At 37.4% G+C, this 22,549-nt stretch overlaps 2 protein-coding genes across 2 annotated transcripts; one reads left to right on the top strand and one right to left on the bottom strand.

Annotated features, from left to right (window-relative positions):
- The first annotated feature begins 100 nt into the window (after positions 1 to 100).
- Positions 101 to 14,981, top strand: vdac1 (voltage-dependent anion channel 1). The gene is made up of 9 exons (XM_030154174.1): positions 101 to 227; positions 3,706 to 3,775; positions 6,157 to 6,206; positions 7,220 to 7,372; positions 7,528 to 7,580; positions 8,150 to 8,377; positions 9,431 to 9,581; positions 10,852 to 10,909; positions 13,878 to 14,981. The coding sequence occupies exons 2-9, from the start codon at positions 3,709 to 3,711 to the stop codon at positions 13,967 to 13,969; spliced, it is 852 nt and encodes a 283-aa protein (XP_030010034.1). The 5' UTR covers positions 101 to 227; positions 3,706 to 3,708; the 3' UTR covers positions 13,970 to 14,981.
- Positions 14,982 to 16,129: 1,148 nt separating this feature from the next.
- Positions 16,130 to 18,069, bottom strand: LOC115433245 (galactose-specific lectin nattectin-like). Its single transcript, XM_030154552.1, has 5 exons — positions 18,033 to 18,069; positions 17,187 to 17,290; positions 16,937 to 17,056; positions 16,734 to 16,842; positions 16,130 to 16,481 (listed from the first exon to the last, which is right to left on the bottom strand). Exons 1-5 carry the CDS (start codon positions 18,067 to 18,069, stop codon positions 16,468 to 16,470), a joined length of 384 nt encoding a protein of 127 aa, XP_030010412.1. The 3' UTR covers positions 16,130 to 16,467.
- Positions 18,070 to 22,549: the final 4,480 nt, after the last annotated feature.

The raw sequence follows: 22,549 nt of genomic DNA on the forward strand, positions 1-22,549 counted from the left end.
CTAGAGTTACAAAGGTCCTGAAAACGCTGTGATCCTGGTCCAAATGCCAGTGCCAGATCTGCATGTGGAAGTGAACCATCTTGCTGTCAAACTGAGCTTCTGTAACAGGAGGCTGGTGCTGTTGCGTGACTTGTAACGTACGTGACGCCGCACCACCTCCCTCTTCTCTCCTCCCTTTGTGCAGTTCACAAGCTCTTCCCAGGCAGGATTGGAACCCACACACAGAGGTATGTGTATCTCATGCGGAAATTAAACCCCTTGTGGCTTTCTTTCACCTGACTCCACGGCTATTCCATGGATGTGGTCTGTCAGGTTCTGTCAGCTCGCCTTCAGCTGTGTGGGCTTTTTTTTCGTGGGTTTTCCAGACTCGGACTTGGATGCAGCTCGACGTGCAGTAGAAGATGCTAGGCCTGCTGCTGTTAGCATCATGGCTAATGTCTTGCTGTTCGGTCATTTGGTAGTGCACTCAGCGGTGGGCAGTTGCTATGCACGTCGCCACTAATCGAGGAGCTTAGCTAGCTTACGGTTTTACCCTCTTTGACACCCAGTCTGTCAGTTTGCATGGTAACCTCCACAGAAGCTAGTTCGCCTGTTCAACTTGTTAGCTAGCTGATGCTAATGGGCTAGCAGGCGAGGGCAGAAAGATGCTGCCTTCCATGTCCTTCCATCCTCCGCTCTGTTCAAACTTAAGGAAAACTTTACTGTTGTGTTACCGCATGAGCGACACAATTCTTCAGTGTCGTTTGGCGTACGTGAAGCAGTAGTCCTTTTCAGGTTACCATGCCTCAGGACTTGATAGTCAAGGTTGTCCTCAGCCCATGTCCTTTTACTGGCCTCTCACATTACTGCCTGGAGCCACGCGTGAAAGCCATAAAACTATTCACAGTCCAGAATGAAACGTGTTCAAGTGTATGGAGAAGGGTCTAGAAGGGCAAGCTGTTTGTCTGTGTCCCAACAGGCACCTCAAATACGTGACATTAGTCCATTTGCTATTCAAATACTTTCCTTATGTCAAAATGCATTCATTCATAGAGACTGGGATGATTTGGCTGCACCCACAGACACATGCTTTAGTAGAGGATGGTTGATGTGTGGATGATATGGAGACAAAGGCAAGGTAGGACATGGTAGGACACTGGCTTATGATTTAGGGCTAGGGTCAGACAAAGGGACATGAAAGTTACTGTGCTGAGCTATCAAAATGCATGAACGTAAATTACTACTGTTTTTTCCACCACATCACAAGTAGAATAAAGATTTAACAAATGAGAAAATGTATTCCAGTCTGTTTTTGGACTCTCTGTGATAATCTAGTCCAGATTTGATCTATCTAAGAATAGATCTGAACTTCTCTCATGTGGTCAGGATGTGGAGAAAGCAGTGAAAAGAACTGAACATGTCAGGCAAATTAATAAATAACTAAATACTTCAATCTGAATTGTTAAACATTAACTCCAAGTAATTAATCTATAAATTTGGAACTGCCCATTAAACTATGGGACTGATTATTGTCTTGTGAAGGTTTATTTCGTCTCAAAGTCAGGATATAAATTTTACAAGCCTACTAATAACAGGTACAAATAGTTTGCAACACATTTTATTATCTAAACTGATGAATTAATCTATTCCTAAATAAGGCTCAACAAATATCAGACTGGGGTTCAGACACCATTTCACCTTTATCTAAATTTTACAACACAGAGAGAGAAGAGACAAACCAGGTTAAGTTTCCCTTCTCTGCCTTCTTAACTGAGGCTAACTTAAGCATCTTCATGGAAAGAAGAGTCACTGTACCCAATCTGATATTGAAATGTTTTGGGGAAATTTGATGTTTGGGATAGGGCTGCACAATTCATTGAGTCACAACTGTAATCGCAATAGAGAGTCTGGTTTTGACCGGCTCGATATGTAAAGTGTCATGAGATAATTTTTGCTATGATTTGGTGCTATATAAATAAAATTTAAATGATTTGGTTGAATATACAGTTATACATTTTTCAAAATTCTGCAGTTGAACGGTTGTGATTTCGGGACATTTTAAAGTGATGTAAATGCAAAAATAGGTCTATGTTGGTTGTATGGTTACATTTTGATGGCGGCACTCTGTAAAACATACAACATTGAATTTGCTTGTTCTTTAAATGCATTTTTATATGTTTAAAATACTTTAGCTTTTTATATTTGTATTGGTCTCATTTATCTAGACGTGTCTCCACACTTGGTTTGCGCTGTACCAATGGAGATAGGCCTGGCACCCTCCACTATTTTTCTGGAATATGGGTAAAAGTTATCGGGGTTGGTTAACTAGTTCTTGAGTACAGGATACTGTGATGGTGCTTCTGCAAAAAGTGTTAGGACACTTGTTTTGATGGAACATGTGCGCATGAGAAAGTATGTTGCAGTATTAAAATGACTAAATCCCTGCAAAAGAAACGCACCTAAAAATACATCTTAAAAGATATCTTTGTTAAAACTTGGTATTTTTAGGGATATACTTGCACTTCAGACATTTCAGCTCTTTCATGTAGCATTATTACCATTAGAATTATGACAAACAGATAGCAGAGGAAAGAAGACGGACAATGCTGCTATTGTGAGGTAGAAATGTTCACCTTTATACTGGCAGAACAGTGAACCACAATAAATTTGATTTGGGGGAGAAATAAGCCGCATTTCAAAATAGGTAATCTGCGCATTTTCCTCGATTACTGAACATTACTCAAACTGGAAAAACTCACTATTGCACAAAATAAATCCAATACAGCTTTTGCACCAAGTCATGCAGGCCTTTTTCAGGTGTTTTTTATGTTTATTCAGTCAGAATTACATATAAATGGGGGGAGCTGTGTATAAATTTCAACTTGATGGAACAGGCTTGAGAGAAAGTATTGGGCAGGATTGCACTAGTGGAAAGACTTTCTCACATTGTTTTGGCAAATGATGGGATGACTCAGTGAAGTAACTATAGATGGGCGTTGACTTTTAAATGACTCACCACTGTTCTCCAACTACCCAACTACTGAAGATTTTCTGATTAGTTTGTACATTAATAAAATTTCCTTTTTTATTGGCCTGTTTTCTTGTTGAGAATCTGAAAACTTATGGCTGCTGTTCCCCAGGTAATATGTTAAGATTCGTGGTCTATCTATTACCAACATGCACATGAATCTTATCAATTGGTCTGTGCAACTACTAGATAGATAAGTCCTGTCCCATAAGTCTACATCTTTTAAAAAGATTGTATTGGCATATGTTTCACAAGAGACTGTTGGAGCAATGGGAAGGATGAAGATTTGCAGATATTTGGAAGAACAGCCATTCCAGACCCAGGTCACACTGTATTCTTGTGTTTTAGTCTGAGTAGTTAAACCTAGACTAGTCAATGCATGTGCAATAACTCACATACAGGTTAACACAAATGTATGTGAAAATAAGTCTGTTCCTGTAAGCCATTAACATCAAATCTGTACCTTTTCTATCCACCAGTGACCTCCCGTTACTCCCGCTTTCGTCTTTCAGCCATACTTCTCTCTCTCCCCCAGTACATCACGTCTGATTTGTTCTGCTGCTACACTGTACTTATTGTCTTTCCTTCTGTTCTGCCACGGTAAACTCTGCAACACAAAGGAAACATTGGATGTTGCAATGCTGCATTCACTGTGTAATTCTTACTCTGCCTTTACCATTGTGTGTGTGTCTCTGCAGATAATGGCTGTACCTCCCACCTATGTTGACCTTGGAAAGTCTGCCAGGGATGTCTTTACTAAGGGATATGGTAAGCAAGCACATATTGCAGTCTACTATACTGTACTGAGGAAAAGCTTGTGCTGATAGCTGATATTCTACAACTGTCCTCCAAATCATTAATAAGACTGTTTAACTGAAGACATACCATTCTATAAATATCAATCTCTCCCTTATAGTTATTGCATTAACCCATTAAGACCCAAACATCTGACCAAAAGAATCTACTGATGTAAACTCTTTAGTACCTATTGAGCCACGCATCCTACCAATACATGTAAATAATTGGTGTAAAATGCGGTTTGTTGTCTTTTCATGGTCATCAGATATGACCCATTTGGACGTTGAGAGGCTCTGTAGTGATTGTGAAAACGCCATCATCTTCTACAACATTGATTCAGCAGTTAAACCCATGGAGTTGGATCAGGGACAGTGAATGGAGACACTTGGTTTATGTTCAGTTGATCATATATTTTGATGAAAAGTCACTTTTTTTTTTCAGTTTTTCCAGTTTTTATAATAATGAATTTAATGCTGCAACAACAACAAAACTAAAGGTGGACTAAGGGTTAGTGTTCCCATCAAAATCTGGAACTGAATTTAGTTATTATTTCTCATAGTCCATAATTCCACTTGTGAAGCCTGATTAAAGTTTTTTTTTTGAAGTCCAATTGGTAAAACAGATTAAACAGTCTCTAGAATCTCAAAGTAAAATATCCTGTATAAAAACTATACCTCTTTGCCTCAATGAAAGAATTTAAAAAGTGGAACACATACGTGAATTTATGATGACACATTTCAGCTGTTAAAACACACATGACATGTCTATTTGGAGGGAAATAATTCAAGTAATTCAGAAACAGCATAAGCTTTTCCTCCATTTTGCCTTCCGTGTCTGGATGGGTGCCTCTGTTGATCACATTCATGCTTTGTAACAGCACCAAACACAATGTATTGGCAAAATATTGTGACATTACACAAGCTAGCATGTCGTGGTTTAACAGATTTCAGTAGTCTTTGTATGAAAAACCCATAATTGAGCCTCCAAAATTACCCAAGTTAAACTAAAGATGCTTACTATTAACCCTTTAGCCCCTGACGTGTCTGTGACAAGTGTTCTGAATGTAATGTTTATTTTAAATATTCATAAAAATTCAACCGTTTGCTCAATAAGAAAAATTTCAAAACTTGCTGAGAGAATAGATCTTGCATTTTACATAGACATCTGAGCCCTCTCAGTGTACCCCCCACTGCCTCAGTAATGGGGGGGCTAAACACAGAGCAGTGAGTGAGACCAACTCGCTGCTTTCCTTGTTGTTTTTGTTTTTACTGTTGTTTGCAGTTTTGTCAAAATTTTTCTTTATTTTTTTTCACTGTGTTTTTACTGAGTTTTGACCACATAACTGCTTTTTGGAGTTCAACCAGGTGCCAAAAAGCAGCTGGACTGATTTAGAAAATAAGAGCCCCAAAGCAAAAAACTACTGAGCCAAAATTCAAATACTTGCTGTTGTTCAGGATGTTACAGTTCAGTTCATCTTCAGCATCATAGATCTCTTATTGATGTTCATTCTAAGTGTATTATTTAGTAAAAACCTGTAAAACTGCAATTCCTCTGTCTTTTTCTGTTATTCCAACCTGTTTTGACCCTAAAACACACAGTAAAACAAAACCTCTGAAGAAAAGGAGCCCAAACACATACTCACAGCAGCTTTTGTCACACTTCTACAGCCATAAATTCACAGCAACCTGTTTCATTGAAAAAATGTCTCAGGGGTTAAAGGGTCAGACCTAGTGCTTGTTCTGACTCTAACTTCCTCATTAGCCTAATATTTTTGTTTCCCTTATTGAAGACGTTCACTGGAACTGGTTCTTTTCTTGGCCTGTGGTGTTTGATTCTACAGTGTCGTCCTCTTTCCTGTAACGAAGCAGTTTTCTTGCACGATCACCTCTGACCCTCCCCCAGGGAGGTGGGCAAATCCAGCTTACACGCTACTTCACATCATCACAAGGTCAAAGTAAAGCTAACGATTAAAACAAGCTCTTGTACAATATGGCTTACTAGTAGCTGCACATATGATGAGGCCTAGCACAAAAGCTGCTGAATTGATGGAATTGTGGGAAAGAAGTAGAGCCATGAACTATTTCTGTTTTAGTTATTAGGCTACTAACAGCACGAGAGACAGATCAATACACATGTTGAGGCTCTGACATATGGATAATTTAAATATACTCTGGAGGCAGAGACTGGATATGCAACACACTGTATTCAATCAATTTAATGGATTTTGTTTTCTGTTATGTATTTTTTAATTGATAATGTTGAATGGTTAGGTCCAGTAGTGTAATGTGATGTGTATATTTATACTGTTGTAGTCTTTATGCTAATGTGTTAAATTTTGTACCTTTTTGCAGGCTTTGGGCTCATTAAGTTGGACTTAAAAACGAAGTCTGAGAATGGACTGGTAAGTCGTCACCGGTCCTTATCAAATTATCAGAGCTGCCACTCCAGACTGTTGCTATCCTCTCATAGATTAAGAAGCTCCTGGCTGATAATGAGATAGCTGGTTATCTGATCTCTGAAATGCTGGCAAGATGCCTTCACCCTACCTGGCTGATTTCAATTTGTGCTTTAAACTGCAAATGTTTATCTTTAAGTACTCGTAGAGCAGTGATGTCAAACTCATTTTAGTACAGGGGCCACATTCAGTCCAATATGATCTCAAGTGGGCAGGACCAGTAAAAAAATAACAGTGAACAAAACAAAATTATGCTATGAAATTGTTTATATCTACAAAAAGTTTACTTAAAAATCTTAATTACATGACCACCTGAAATGTCTTAAGAAAAATAAGTGCAGTTTTAACAACATTATGCCTTAGTTTAACATTTACGCATGTACATTACAACTTACAGATCTCAGTTGATCGAGAGATACACAAAACATTTAGTAACAGGTAGAATATAGATGATTTTGCACTTACTTTAGACATTTCAGATTGCTTATATTTGTTCAGGTTATTGACATTTTTTGTTAAAGGATAGTTTATAACTGTAAACATTTTCATGTAATTTTACTTTTTTACACTAAAAGAACATTTGTGGTTTCTATTATTTATAGGTGATTATAATAGTATTTTACTGGTCTAATCCACTTGAGATTGAATTGGTTTGTATTAAATTATTTTAAGATCCTTGATTGTTAATATCATCAGTGCAATTTTTGTGTTTCACAAATTCCATCCCATGGGCCAAATTGAACCCCTGTGTGTGCTGGTTTTAGCCCACAGGCTGCATGTTAGACATCTGTACTGTAGAGTGGTTTTTATTTCACCGTCTGTCTTGTTTGCCTTTCAAATATGCAATGAAACCATCTTCTGCAAATGTATTTTCATGCAAGACACTAATAATTGGTTTGTTTTACCGGTATAAAGTTTTTTTTTTTCACATTACTCTCACACAATCCTTTAATCTGCAGGAATTCACCAGCACAGGCTCTGCCAACACTGAGACCAGCAAGGTGTCTGGATCCCTGGAGACCAAGTACAAGTGGGCAGAGCATGGACTGACTTTCACAGAGAAGTGGAACACCGACAACACTCTGGGGACTGAGATCACTCTGGAGGACCAGGTCAGTGATGGGATGGGGGTTTAAGAAGAGTGGAATATGTCCACTTGGATCTTACAATATATAGTTATGCTAAATGTAATTATTCCCTCAATTATTTAAGTGAATGTCAGTAAATGTTATTAGCAGACTAACCTATCTTACTTTTTTCTCCACAGCTGGCCAAAGGTCTGAAGCTGACATTCGACTCCTCTTTCTCACCAAACACTGGGTAAGGACCTTTTGAATCAGAGTCCTGAAAGAGAAGGGCATATCAGTCAGAAATCAAGACTGTAAAGAAACAGAAATCAAGGTTCAAGGTACTTTGAGCCCTAGGGGCAAATTATTGTACAGCCAGCAGTACACACATCAAAAACAAATGACGGATACAATACAAATACTCAAATCACACATTACACACTATTCTGCTGCATGTCACCCAACCAGCGCCATTAATAAAGACCATTTTACATAGTTACAATTTCGATATTTGACCTTTTTAAGTCTCAGAGTGAATCAAACCAAGCTCAGCAATAAACCTGATACATTTAAAAGGGTAGAATCTATTTTCCAGTAGCAGTTTTCACTTCACAGTAACACAGCTCTTGCACACTGAATCAGAAACCTTTGTCTAAAACTATGTAAAATTATTATATATGATGTTAAATTTTAATGTTGTGTTTTTCTTGTCTACATTTATTTATTTTCTATGGACCTTCTTTGCATTACAGAGTCATAATGGTGATGCTTGTAGCTCCTAAGAGCCTTGGCTTTAACAATATTTCGTCTCCCTCTTATCAGTAAGAAGGGCGGCAAGCTCAAGACGGCTTTCCAGTGTGACCACATCAATCTGGGCTGTGACGTGCACTACGACATTAATGGTACAGCCATTCACGGCGCGGGGGTGGTAGGCTACGAGGGCTGGTTGGCCGGCTATCAGATGACCTTTGAGGCTGGCAGGAACAGGATCACCCAGAGCAACTTCGCTGTAGGATACAAGACTGATGAGTTCCAGCTCCACACAAATGTGTAAGGACGCACCAAGAGGAGGAGCAATGGGAAGGGATGACTTAGAACAAACATGCATGTGATACTGATAACCACCTGCAGCAGAAAGTAGATAAATCCTGCTTGAAAATACAGTAATTTGCATCTTTGTGTCATCATCATCTAGCTACATTATTTATACCCCCACCCAGCCATAGAGCGGGGAATTCCGTCTGTCTGAGATTTTAGTCCAACTGATTTCTCGAAGACTATTTACCTGATTTGGCAGACAAAGTGTGATTGAAAGTTAAGACTTGGGCAGAATTATGTTTCTCTTGGTTTGACTGACCAAACCAAAAGGACAGTAATTTAGTTTAATCTCATTTACAATTGTCTTTAAATTAAAATTCAGAATTAATACCTGACTAGGCAGGATATCGGTGAGCAGGAGGGGCGAAGTGTTGTGCAACTCTGCTTACTTTTTCAGTTGTTATAGTTAGTTTAGTAATTTAGAAATCTAATCTTTAGTAAATTAGAACAAATGCAAGGAGGAGAAGTTCCCTGGCAAATAATGGGGATCAGCGGCTGATAGTGTGATACATCCGTTTCGGGCTCATTCACATGGTTATGTTGCTTTGTAAACCCACTTCCCAGACAAAGCCAATCCAGGCTATTGACCTTGACCAGACAGACGCTCTCACACTCTTGTTTTCTTGGACTTGTCTGGATGGTGAAGTTGTCACCTGTTTGGCTGTCCACTAGCCTCCAGGTGCCTAGTAGTTATTTTTACACCCCGTGATGGGGATTTACTATATTGAAAGTGAGACCAAGTGAGTTGTTGGCAGAGGCAGAGATGGGGCACAGTGTTAGTCTTGTTTCTGGCTGTGCCCTGAGGCCAAGCCTGTCTGTTTGAGTCTACGGCTGAGAGGGTTATGTGAGGTCAGAGGGAGTGGAGTGAAGCTGCATTTGAGTGGCCGTGTGCTCGTCTTATTGTCGACATTTGTGACACATTATCATTTTTATATTAAGTGTGTTTAAGGGGGAAATAATCAGATTGAAAATATTGGTGTTTAAGATTTCTAAATCATTTTTCAGAAATGACGGGACTGAGTTTGGTGGCTCCATCTACCAGAAGGTCAACGACCAGCTGGAGACCGCTGTCAACCTGGCCTGGACCGCTGGAAACAGCAACACCCGCTTTGGCATCGCCGCCAAGTATCAGATTGACCCTGATGCATCTTTCTCTGTGAGTAATGTCAAATCTGTAGAAACAGTGACAGCAAATTTGGGGCTGAACTGTTAGAATTGTTGAAAAACCAAAGTATGGCCAAGCACAATATCTAAATTGCAGGAGCTGCTCATTGTTAGATAAAGGTAAAAATGTTTAATTAGCACAAAGTCCTTGATTTATAAAGAGATGTCTACAAATGCTCTCCAAATTTAAGGAAACATATTCTCATTCCTGACAAAACTATTGTTTTGCAATCCCAATATCTGTCACAATGATCATAGTATGATTGATTTTATGTGTCATTCAGTAGGCCTATTAGTAGTTTGAACCTGGTATATAGCTCTTCATCCTGTAATGAATGCCTGTGTACAGCAGCACAATTCAGTAAAAAATGTCATAGTGAGATTAACATGGACAATATTATGGTGATGATATGATAAATTAATAGTATCATGAGTCTAGTCAGTGACCACCATCATCATGTTATGATTTAATAAACTTCAATAAATTGCAGTTTTTACAGTGTAATTTTAGGAAAACTGTCTATAAATGTGCCTCCGTTATATGTCAGAGCTCTGTTTCTTATTTAGCAGCAAAAACAATGAAAAAGTGCAAAGAGACTATAAAAAGATCACACAAAATTATTTGGACAAGTATTGACAATATACAAAACTAGAAGCACTTGAAGAGCGCAGACCTCCGCCAAGGCTGATCAGTGGCCCCCCCCGTGGGCCCCCCCACCCCTGATCACCACCAAAATTTAATCATTTCTTCCTTATCCCATTTCCAACAAACCCTGAAAATTTCATCCAAATCTGTCCATAACTTTTTGAGTTATGTTGCACACTAACGGACAGACAAACAAACAAACAAACAAATAAACAGACAAACAAACAAACAAACCCTGGCAAAAACATAACCTCCTTGGCGGAGGTAACAATTACAATGAAGACTAAAATATACAAAAAGCCATGTCTATACTGCAAATGAAAGAAATATATACAACATATAAGGATATATATGAACAGTATGAAACGTGCAGTGTACGATTAAAAGACAAGGTGCATTGGTTGTGATTATTGCAGGGTGAGTATTGCATTGATGCTAGCTGTGTAAGGTTAAATCCCACTTACTATAGAGTCAATTAATGGGAATGGATTTGTTAGTGTGATGTAGCACTTCTGACTCATTTCGTTTTGTGACATTTTGCTTAGAGATCAGTACATATTTGATATATACTGTATATGGTGGTAACATATTGTCTTTTTGTATGATTTGTGCACAGGCCAAGGTGAATAACTCCAGTCTTGTGGGTCTGGGGTACACTCAAACTCTGAAGCCTGGTAAGTGCAGTCTGATATTTTCAGCTTATTTATGTGGAACTAAACACACATTTATCTGTAATGGAACAAGAAAGTTCTGCCTTTATCCAGCTCTTCTGCTTGTGTTACCCATAATTTCCCTTGAAGTGACACTAATCACTTACACATGCTTCTGAGCTATAAACTGATCTGTAGGTATTACTGGTGATGATACTCATAAAAATGAACAAATGTTAAATTTATGTTTTATTGGTAAAAAAGATTTAACTCATCACATTCTATTTTAAAATCTTCTTGAGCATTCACAGTTTGATGGTGAAGCCATGTCTAATATTTTGGATTACTCAGCATCATGAAAGTTGTATCAAAAACTCTGTTTATGTCTCTAATCATTGGTGAGCAGCCCACCAGTCCTCTGCAGGACAATGTCAAACTTCCTATAGTTACCAATAGGTTGATCTTGAGTCATTAGACTAAACTCCAGTGGGACCAGCGAATTTTTTTTTTTTTTTTTTTTTTTTTTTTTTTTTTTTTAACATATAACCACTATCTTGATCAGCTACATTTTTTGTCAGTTTGAATCTGAAATGACTTTTAAACACCATAGTGACACAACAATACAGGCTGCAGAATTACCTTTTTTTCAGGTAATTCAGTCCCAAGAGGCTTCAGTTCTCTGCAGGAAAGGAGTGCATTATGGCAAAATAAAAAGGCAAAAATATTCTATATATAGGATGCACTCAGACATTAATTTCTTTAGACTGGCCTTTATTAGTTGGTCAAATGAGCACAAAACTGTCCCACTAATCCTTTTAGATCCTCATAGTTCTACATTAGTCTACTGTGGTTGTCTTTCATATGGATGTCCCTGAACAACTTTTTCCTCCTTTACCTCAACGGCCGCTAGGCCATGAGCGATTGTGAAGACGCTGTGTCCTGTGTCATCTTTGTGCACAATTTTTTCAAACAAATGTGATTAAACGACTGGTCGGATTTGTTTCAAATTTTATATGTAGCTTCCTTGGGACGATGTCTACAAAGTACATTTACAGTTGTGAGAAATTTAGATTTTTACAAGTTTTTGAAATATTACAAATTTGCCTATACTTATAATGGTCCATATTTTAATGGCTTTTAACATGGAAGTGGTTAGAGATATCAGTATAGTTGCTATTTTGCACTGATAGGAAGTCATATATGGACTTTCATTTAATTTGTTGAGTTATCCTCCAGTGAAAGTATCCACTTCTATTGGGAGATTGATCTCCTGCATCAAGACCACAGGACCTTAACATACATGACAACCTGACAACTTCCACTTGTTATTGATTCTTGATAGAACATTCCAGTGAGATACAGGGCCATTGGTCCTCTTTTTAGATTTTTAATGGGTGGAGTTACTCAGAACAGGGGTAAAGATGCACTTTAATGTAGGAACTACCAATGGTTTATAGAAAGGGAGCAGGGATACAAATTATCGATTAATCCGTTCATCATTTGTTGATTGACCTTATTGACCGATTAACGTTTAATTGATAAGCGGTGATTTTTGTGAGAATCTGAATTTCTCTTTCGATCAGGTCTGTAACAATAAAAGCTAAATATTGTGTATATTTAGTTGTTTATATTTATATTGAAAAAACATGTCATATCCCTTAATGACTATTTATTGAACCATTGGATACAGTACAGACAATGACATGTATGGAGTAGAACTAAAGAAATTCTGCAGAGAAATTCAATAAAATAAACTGATCTGAGGAGGCCCCCCCCGCTATTTTCTTGTGACTGTGGGACATAGGGCCAGCCCTACTAAAGGTTTGCATGTATTAAAACTAATTGCACATGCCAAAAAACTGTATAAACTGATTTAGTAACAGTGCGCACTAAGGGTTCTGTCTTTCAAAGGTGCAAAATAGCACGTCTGCATCCAGTTAGTACATTTGCCACAATGAATATGCAATATGGGGCGTTTACACGCAATTGTGCGTGTGCTGGGAGTAGAAAATGTAAACATATTTAATACACACAAAGTGATTTATCGAACCCAAGAGTAATTTTGCTCATAGAAACTGCGTCTATATTTAACACGTCTCAAAAGGAGGTGCAAACGGTTTGTATGTGGACTTGCGCACACATGGAAGTGGTTAGGAGACATCGAAATGATGAAACGAGAGGCAGAGAATGCATTTTTCACCCTCGTGAACATTTTTGGAATGATGGAAGAAAAAATAATTTAGATGTTTTTGCTCCCCCTCTCACTCACTCACTCACTCACTCACTCACTCACACACACACACACACACACACACACACACACACACACACACACACACACACACACACACTTTATGGGACCCTTTTCCACTCCTGATGAGTGTAATTAAAAATATGCACTGACATTAGGCTACAGTGTGACAAAATTATGTACACCTGACAGTCATTCAATCCAACTACTCCACCACCACCAACACCACCTTTCAAATGAAAAAGGAATGAATGAATGAGTCATGCAATACCTTCTATGACAAAACTCCTCCAACGTTACATTTCCGTGCGTCTGGATCATTCAGTGCACTGTTACCATTAGTGCTGGTGTATCCCAGAGCAGTTTAGCACACGCAAAATCCTCATTTAAATTGGGCGGTCTGCAAGACTTTGACTGTTTCTCGCTCCATCATGTCCCTAAAGCGATTCTAACTCATCAACACCATGATACGGTGCGATGACTGGCTATCCCAGCTGCAGTGTCGCAGCACGGACAAACTGGCAGCCGTCGGACAGGATGTGGAAAAGGGCAATTAACCAAAAATTAATAATTTAATTGAGCAACTTCTTATCGACAATTAATCGATAGTCGATTATTTGTTTACATCCCTAAAAGTGAGCTATTACTTACTTAAGAGCCTTAAAAACACCTTGTTTTACTTAATTTTGTAAATGAAATAAATAATAATTTATGCTATGTGTAAATTTTCTATCTCTGCAGGTATCAAACTCACGCTCTCTGCTCTCCTTGATGGCAAGAACATCAACGCCGGTGGCCACAAGCTTGGACTAGGGTTGGAGTTCCAGGCATAGGAAGATGGAAGGATGAGGGAGACACCCTTCCAGACTTCCCTGCACACACACACATTCCCCACCAAAAAATAAATCCCCTCCAAAATCTTTATCAATTAGCTTGCCCTCACAAAATCCCCATTTCCCCTAAATGTACAACAGCTGGAAATAAAACGGCCTAAAGATCATTTGCTAATACAAAGATCTATCACTTTTAAAGGACCAGATCAAGGGAACATTATATTTTTAAATACAGAGCCTGTTTCAGAACAAAACAGAACAGACACGTTTGACAATGAATTGTGTAGCTTGTCAGGGAATTGCAACCTTGAGCACGATCATGGTCTCACTCTTTATCATGTCACTACGGTCACACTCAATGCTTTAATTTATGTGTTTCTATAATTTCTGATGCAATTTCAAGGGAAAAGTAAAATGAAATTGGGGTAAAATGCATAATGAGCTCAACGCAGTTACTGTGCAGTTGAGTACTTATGTCACCAGATGGCGCTGTTGTGTAGTGCCAGTATGCACTCCTCGCTCCAAAGGTGTAGAGGTCAGTTAACTCTGAATTCTGCACTGGGGAGCTCTTGTGTTGGTTTTGAAATATTATCCAATGGGAAAGGGTTAGTTGTCGCTAAAGTAAGTAGCTTTGAGTAGCTCCAAGAGACACTATACCCCAATGTGTACATTCTATGTTTTTGTCTCACTTGTCTTTTGTCTCTGTGCATTTGGTGTGAATCTTGTCTTTTGTTACATATAACAGAGAACGTTATTTTATTGACAGTCTTGCATATTTTATTTCACATGTGAAGTCTTATTATGGTAAAGACGTGTCAATGTTTCTTGATAAGCAAAGAGGCACACAGTTGAACTCTGAGCAAGAGCTATAGTACATCTTTGGAGAAGGATGAGAAGAACAAGTATATTGGACCGGGAATGGTAGTCTTCCACAACTGGTTTTGGGACTCATGCTTAGTGTATTTGACATTATGTCATTCCCTTAATTAAATAAAGAACAACTTGAACCAGGTTCTGACTATTTATTCTCTTGTCATTTGTCATCCAATCATTGGGGATTAGCACAACTGCATCAAATAGTGTCTTGTTACAAATTCGAAATAATAATAAGGTCATGGAATGTGTATCTGTCTAGAAAATGGAATAAAATACAAGTTATTTTTCTTTAAATGTCAAAAATACATTTTAAATAAATGAAGAGACATTTGATGATTGCATTTAACACTGATGATGAGGGACCTTTCTAAACTGTAATGGTAACATGGTTATAACTGTTAATTGATTATGAGTCTTGGACACTTCCACAGGATCCACCCTGACCAGTTAAACTCAACAACACTCAAACACAAATAACTAAAAAAATAAACTACAAAGCTGCAGTGCTGTGAGAAAATGAAGTGTTGACAAATCTGTAGGCAACAACTAGATAGACAAAAGTAAGGTGCAACAATAAACTGTAATATGGGAAGTAAAAGTGGAAGTTTTCAGTGGGGATCAGGTGCATAAATAACGCTGAAGTGCAAAGTGGAAATTATGTTTATGGCCGGGTTTAAACATCAGACACATGAGTTTATTGTACACTGTAATGGAATATGGTAGGAAAGATTTCCTGTATGTGTCCTTTCAACAGCTGGGCTGTAATAGTCTGTTAGAGAAGGTGTTCCATTGTCTCTCCAATGTGTGATGGAGAGAGTGGACAACATGGGGTGAGACCAGTAAAACACAGGAGACTATGATGTGACTGGCAAAGATAAAAAAAAACAAAAAAAACAACTTGGGTTTTTTTTTTTTCCCAGAAGGTACATATCCTATAAAATGTGAAAATTTCACAGTACATCAATACATGAACATTTAAAGTGACATGTAGACGTGCACTCAGATATTCTTATCATACATCAAAATAATTGTTGGGTATTGACAGAATTGAGAGTCATCTAAATGTTATTTTTACCTGTATATTTAGTCTCCAGGAAAACCTGCTGGCATGTCTGTCAAGGTCGCTGCTATTGTATTCACATTTGAATCTGAATTGTGCTTTTCATAGTGACTGTTTTCTTTTTACAGAAAGAAAGGGATTGATATAATGAAAACTCAAAGACCATGGTTTTTGATGCTTCAGCTTTTAATCATGCATTACAGGAAAAGAGTAGAAACAAAATAAAGTTGTGCCAAAAGTGTCTTTTCATAACCTTTCAACCTGCTCTTTATGAGACACAGGGTCCTAAAAGCAGTCCACCTACTGTTAACATTTTATTTGTCACTTCTTTCCTTGGGTAGGGCTACAGCAAGGAAAAGAAAAGAAATTTAAATTTGATTTAAAATGTCAGGTCAACAGCTTATATATGAGACTGATGACGAAGACTGATGAGTGCATAAACTTTGGACACAAACACACATCGCTGAGTGTTTTGCAGGTTTATGCATCTCTGTTCACTCAGAAACTAACGAACTCTCCTGGCACAGACAAAATACAGATTGTCTGTGCAGGGGACGTCATACTAGCACTTTGCACCTGTAAGTAACAAAGATAAAGAAGTCAGTCATCACTGTCCAGTCTAACCAGTCACATTGTACATAGGCCTACTACTACCAATAAATGGATCACTGATACTTCAAGAAAGAATTATTTTTCAGTATAAACAATTTAAAGTTGAATTTGAAACAAGTATTTTAACAAAAATATGACACTTGTAACCAACTTTGCCATGTCTGACTTCACAGTGTCTGTGTATGATGTAAATGTAAATAATGTTGAGTGACTTACTTGATACGTTCATCACTGCGCAGGCCTCCTTTGCGTTGTTAGAAGGCTCTCCACGACACCAATTGGTATAGCGGTAACATGTACCACCTTTCCAAAACCACTGACCTGGCTAAAGGCAAAAATGACAATGAATATTGTTTAAACAGCATTTTAAACAGTATTCAAAGAAAACCCTCTGAAAGACATGACTTTGATTAACTGACCTTCTGTGCATCAGAGAGTCCGATCCATGCTGGTCTGTTCTTTGTCAAACGCTTAACGAAATTTTCCTCCCCTGCACTCCGTAGGGATACAAGACTTCCACCAGCGCTCACACAGATTCTCTACAGGGACATAAAACATCGTTGGATAGTAGAGTTACCGTGAAGAAACCTCTAAGTTTTGTGATATTACAAGATGCTATCTCAAGCATGAAAATAATTGAAGTGTAGAAGCAGAATTGGGCTCAAATACCTGTGCTACAACCCAGTTTACGCCTCTTTGAACAAAGATGTAAAAGTTATTACCATACCGATACCAGGTGTTGCGAGTAGTACACCTTGCTGACCTTTTGACAACTGACACAAAATAGGCAAAAGACATTACATGAAAGTTATATTTAAGGTGGACTGATAATGTAACACTCAGTACTGTAACCCATATTCGTAACATGACCCAAATTAATTCTCTACAAAAACAAAACAAAATCCTCCTGACCCATTTGGTTTAATGTCTCATTTCCGTCGTCTGGGCCTGGAACAGACAGACAGTTTGACATAGTTGGTAGAATCCAAAACACACTCTATACAATACATGGCATGCAAATGTTATATTCTCTTCCTCGCTCTTTATCCAGTATCTACAAAACAAGTGTCACAATGACTGATACAACACATTCCTTTTTATTGTTGGACAGTTAATACAGTTCATGCAAATAATGAAGTATGTTTAATTGCCTCTGCAAAATATATAATTTCCCATTGTTTATTTGCATAAGTCCTAAGTGTTTCTTATACTGTTGTGTAAGTGATGTAATGAGTCAAACGAGATCAGCCCTGTCTTGTTGAAATGTTATGGTTTGATGGTGTGTCTCACTTGTAGTAGCTCATAGTCTTTAATTGCAGCTTGGTGTCAATATTTTACAAAATTTGTATGACCAACTACAAATTTCAAGAACATTTCACTTACTGTCAAATGTTTCTGGCATTGGACATGATGAATGTGAAACACAAAACACACAAATTATTCAGACAGCACATACAAATCACACAGGAAATGCAGATGAACACTTAAGAGAGGAAACAAAATAAAAGACTTCACTGTTGCGCTGTTTGTTGGCAAAGTAGTCGTCATTCATTACACTTGGATTTACTGATGAAATCTCATTATTTATCATCTAAAGAAAAAGGTTCTTACTCTCAGTTGGATTGGGCTCCTCATGGAAAACCTCTGGCTTTTGAAAAGCTGGACAATTTGACACAACAGTTAATGAAGTTTGTTACTTTGTTACAGAAAAATGTGTTTCTGTCTATACAGTCGAACAGACACATGGAGGGCCAGTCAAACTCATTGGCACCTCTTGTCAGGACCATCATGGCACAAATGAGTAGAGACACAACCAGCAACTTCATGGTGATGATGATGATGCAGATGTCAAAGATGAAGACCTTCAGTGAAGACAAACACACATTAGTTTTCTGAGTCTGAGCATTAGTCAGGTTATAATTCAAGATTTGATGACAAACCTGCTGCAGATTTCCTTCTCTTCTGTCTTCCCAGGGTTGGCCTGTAGCTTCAGTCTGAGGTGCTGAACTACACTAAGTCCACTTATATACTGTTGATCTGTTTGATGAAATAACCAGGAACTGTGGACATATTTTCTGACAATGTACACAGAGAAAAGAAAGTTGAATACACATGTACAGGGGTTGGACAAAATAATGGAAACACCTTCACCTCAAGATGATAATGCCCTAATCCATACAGCTAGACTTGTTAAAGAATGGCATGAGGAACATTCTAATGAAGTTGAGCATCTCGTATGGCTGGCACAGTCCCCAGACCTCAACATTATTGAGCATTTATGGTCAGTTTTAGAGATTCAAGTAAGACGTCGATTTCCACCGCCATCGTCTCTAAAAGAGTTGGAGGGTATTCTAACTGAAGAATGGCTTAAAATTCCTTTGGAAACAATTCACAAGTTTCATGAATCAATACCTCGGAGAATTGAGGCTATAATTGCTGCAAAAGACGGACCTACACCATATTAAATTATATTTTGTTGATTTTTTAAGGTGTTTCCATTATTTTGTCCAACCCCTGTACATGTATCACTTTCAGTCATTAATGCAAAATGAAAGTTTTTTTTGCAAAAAAGTGTAAACAAAAAAGATGGAAAGTCAGAACTGTTTACCAAATTAACAAGATAGCCTTTTGAATTTATACTTACCATGGCCCCAGTAAATGACCTTCCATTAATTTAATGAAAGCATTCCACATTGTAAAAATATAATTTCCAATATTAGTGCTTACGTGGCTTCTAGGGTTTTATATTTCATCTATATTGATACAGGGATAGTGCTTGCCAAGTGTAGAAAAACTGGCATAGATATGTTTTACCAAATAATAACTACCTCCGCCAAGGAGGTTATGTTTTTGTTGGCGTTGGTTTGTCTGTCTGTCTGTTTGTCTGTCTGTCCGTGTGCAAAATAACTCAAAAAGTTATGGACAGATTTGGATGAAAATTTCAGGAAATGTTGATACTGGCACAAGGAACAAATGATTAAATTTTGGTGGTGATCGGGGGTGGTGGGGGGCCACTGATCTGCCTTGGCGGAGGTCTGCGCTCTAAGAGTGCTTTTCTAGAAAAGAAAAAAAACAAACCAAAATTTAATCATTTGTTCCTTGTGCCATTATCAACATTTCCTGAAAATGTCATCCAAATCCGTCCATAACTTTTTGAGTTATCTTGCACACAGACAGACAGACAAACAACCAAGGGGGGGGGCACTGATCTGCCCTGGTGGAGGTCTGCACTCTCCGTGTGCTTCTAGTTTGATATGTTTTTCCTGTTACTGACACAAAATAAATTGGAACATTTGTTCCATTTTTCCACTGAGTGTCTAAATGATATATTGAATTGTGCTGACAAAGTCTTCCTTCTGTTTCTCTTCAACATGGCACTAATTCTGGGCAAAAATAAACAGGTTTGTTAGTTGAAATAAAAGAATATAATACTTTTTAACAGCTACGTGATCTTCAATTTCTTCTGGTTAGTATATTAAATGCAATGTACTTTAGTAAATCTTGTCGAAAAAAGCACTTCCTCACCTTATCTTGTGACTGTGTTTCATGTTCTTCAAAAACACTTTCACACATTAATAACAATAAAAGTGGCTTGTTTTTTCAAAAGCAGTTGTAATAAACATGTGAAAGATAAAAATATATGCTGCTAAATGGTTGATCAGCTCCTTGTCTCCATAGTTTACCTTGGTTGGTTCAGGTTTAATAAACTCTCACCCAAGTTAGTTTTACTACTCATCACTGTCCCCTAAATGTATTTTTGCATAGATCTGGGTTTTAAACACAGCTTCCAATGGCCAATGGTGCACATTTATCCATTAGTGTTTAATAAAATTTAACTCTCCATTAAATATTTATATGTGGATCAGGTCAGACTGTAGAGGTTTCAGTAAAATGAATTGAAATTGCTGCATATATTCAGTTTTCTCCCAACCTGGTCTTAAAAGTGGCACGTTTCCAGTTTCTCATATTTCAGTTTTGTCAGGATGTTCAGTAGATCTACTACATATTTGTTTGGTAATAAATAGCAGATCTACTTCAGGCACATGATACTCTACCAGCTAACACATTAACTCATCTAAACATCAATGATATTAACTAAATAACACAATCAAATATTTTTTACTTTACCCAGTGCTACTTTGGTAGCTAAGTAGGCCAAAGTTCAAGGTCACAGCAAGGTCACAAAATCTCAAATTTTCCTGTCTCTCATCATTGAGCAATTTTTGAAAATTCATAAAAAATTGAAAACAACTCCGATTAGCCTCCAATTTGATACACCTGTAGCTTATAACAATATCTTGTATCTGGCATAAAATTGTCCACATCCACTGTGGAATGTGGACTCTGTGGAGATTTCAGTTTAACATTGAAAATTCCATTTACGACACATTTTTCATTATAACTCAACATTTATTGATTGGAATTTAATATAATTTGACATACACATGACTGGTACCAAGCTTCAACTTTTTCTGCTGCATGGAACAACCTTGAAACTGTTTAATTTAAAAAGAAATAGTTGATCCACACATCCACACTGTTCGAGGCGCTTGGTGGAGGTTTGCATTCTCTGAACACTTGTTATCTAAAGCAATCATCCATCTGTGTTCACTGACCTCTGTGTTTTTGTGAAGACGATGGAAGACAGTGATACTGTTTATAGTTTAAAGTGTAGAGGATTATGGGCTGTTAAACTGAGGACAGCAAGGATCCACAGGTGCATCCGTGAAAATTTTCTAAACAAAGTATTTAGTTCCTAAAAGGATCCTGGACATTGAAACAGTCCACTTGGCTAATCTGGATAAAGTAAATTTATATTGATACAAACAACAGCCATCATATGTGAGTGACAAATAATTTCCATAATTCTTTGATAATACATTTGTTATAAGTTTGCTTTGTTTAATGTATAATGAATAATATCAAACTTAGTGTAATATGATGACTTTGAAAACATAAATGCAATCATAAGTATAATAGAAAATACAGGCATTTACCAGTAAAAAAAAAAGAAAAGGAATATATTATTTTATTTAGACCTAATTAGCAGTTTAGCAAAGCAGCATAACATTAATTTGTTTCAGTCTGCACATTTGTGGTATTTATATTAATTTTGCTATCAGTTAATTTAATAACTCAAACATTATTCTCTCTCTCTCTCTCTCTCTCTCTCTCTCTCTCTCTCTCTCTCTCTCTCTCTCTCTCTCTCACACACACACACACACACACACACACACACACACTGAGGTTATGTGTATTTCTGTATTTCTGTACATTATACATAAACCTTACATGACAAGGGATGTGAAATGTTAATGTATTCTAATGTCCAGACAGTGTTTTTTAGAACTGGTAATTCAGTGACAATTATATTAGTTACCCAAATTTCAGTATGTTTATGTTTGCTTTTCTTGCCATGTTTGAAAAGGAGTCGGCAGAAACATAGACTTAAATGTTCCTACCCCATTCCCATTACACACAACTCAAATGAATTTGTTTGAATAAAGAACAGAACAACACAAAACAATACAGCTATATTTCTTTCTTTAAACACTGACATTACTGTCCTGGATTAAACTGCATTTCCTCATACTTACATTTATTTAGTTTAGATAGAACTTTATTGATTCCTTGGGCAAAGTCCTCAGGAAATTGAGGTTCCAAAAGTAGCACAACACCGAACAAACACAAGAGAAACCCCACAAGAAAAAAAAAAAATCCTCTTGGATTATATTCCCCTCCTCTCTATGAGAACAATTCCTGTATTTCATCTGTAAGTAATTTATGTCTTGCTTAAATAGTAGTTGTGCTGTTTTAAACTGAATCAAATCTGGAAATTTTATTGCTTGTAAATCTAAAAAAAAAAAAAAAAAAAAAAAAATCATTTGTATGCTTTCTTTTAATGGGCTTTTTCTGCATTTTTTTAATGTTGTTTGTATATTGGTTTTATGTGTTTGCCCACACCTCAACACTGACTCAAATATGGTGAAACTAATGTACAGTATAGTAGTATTGTATAGTAGAATAGCACT

This window comes from Sphaeramia orbicularis, chromosome 14 (genome assembly GCF_902148855.1).
Source record: "Sphaeramia orbicularis chromosome 14, fSphaOr1.1, whole genome shotgun sequence".
Classification (NCBI taxonomy): Eukaryota; Metazoa; Chordata; class Actinopteri; order Kurtiformes; family Apogonidae; genus Sphaeramia; species Sphaeramia orbicularis.

What these genes read in the sequence shown, in the direction of transcription:
- vdac1 (XM_030154174.1), top strand. Translation starts at nt 3,709, where the DNA reads ATGGCTGTACCTCCCACCTATGTTGACCTTGGAAAGTCTGCCAGGGAT. An exon ending in CGAAGTCTGAGAATGGACTG is followed by an intron (nt 6,207 to 7,219) that starts GTAAGTCGTCAC and finishes TTTAATCTGCAG; the next exon opens with GAATTCACCAGCACAGGCTC. An exon ending in AGATCACTCTGGAGGACCAG is followed by an intron (nt 7,373 to 7,527) that starts GTCAGTGATGGG and finishes TTTTCTCCACAG; the next exon opens with CTGGCCAAAGGTCTGAAGCT.
- LOC115433245 (XM_030154552.1), bottom strand. Translation starts at nt 18,069, where the DNA reads ATGAATGACGACTACTTTGCCAACAAACAGCGCAACA. An exon ending in TAAACTGGGTTGTAGCACAG is followed by an intron (nt 17,057 to 17,186) that starts GTATTTGAGCCC and finishes ATGTCCCTGTAG; the next exon opens with AGAATCTGTGTGAGCGCTGG. An exon ending in GACTCTCTGATGCACAGAAG is followed by an intron (nt 16,843 to 16,936) that starts GTCAGTTAATCA and finishes TTTTGCCTTTAG; the next exon opens with CCAGGTCAGTGGTTTTGGAA.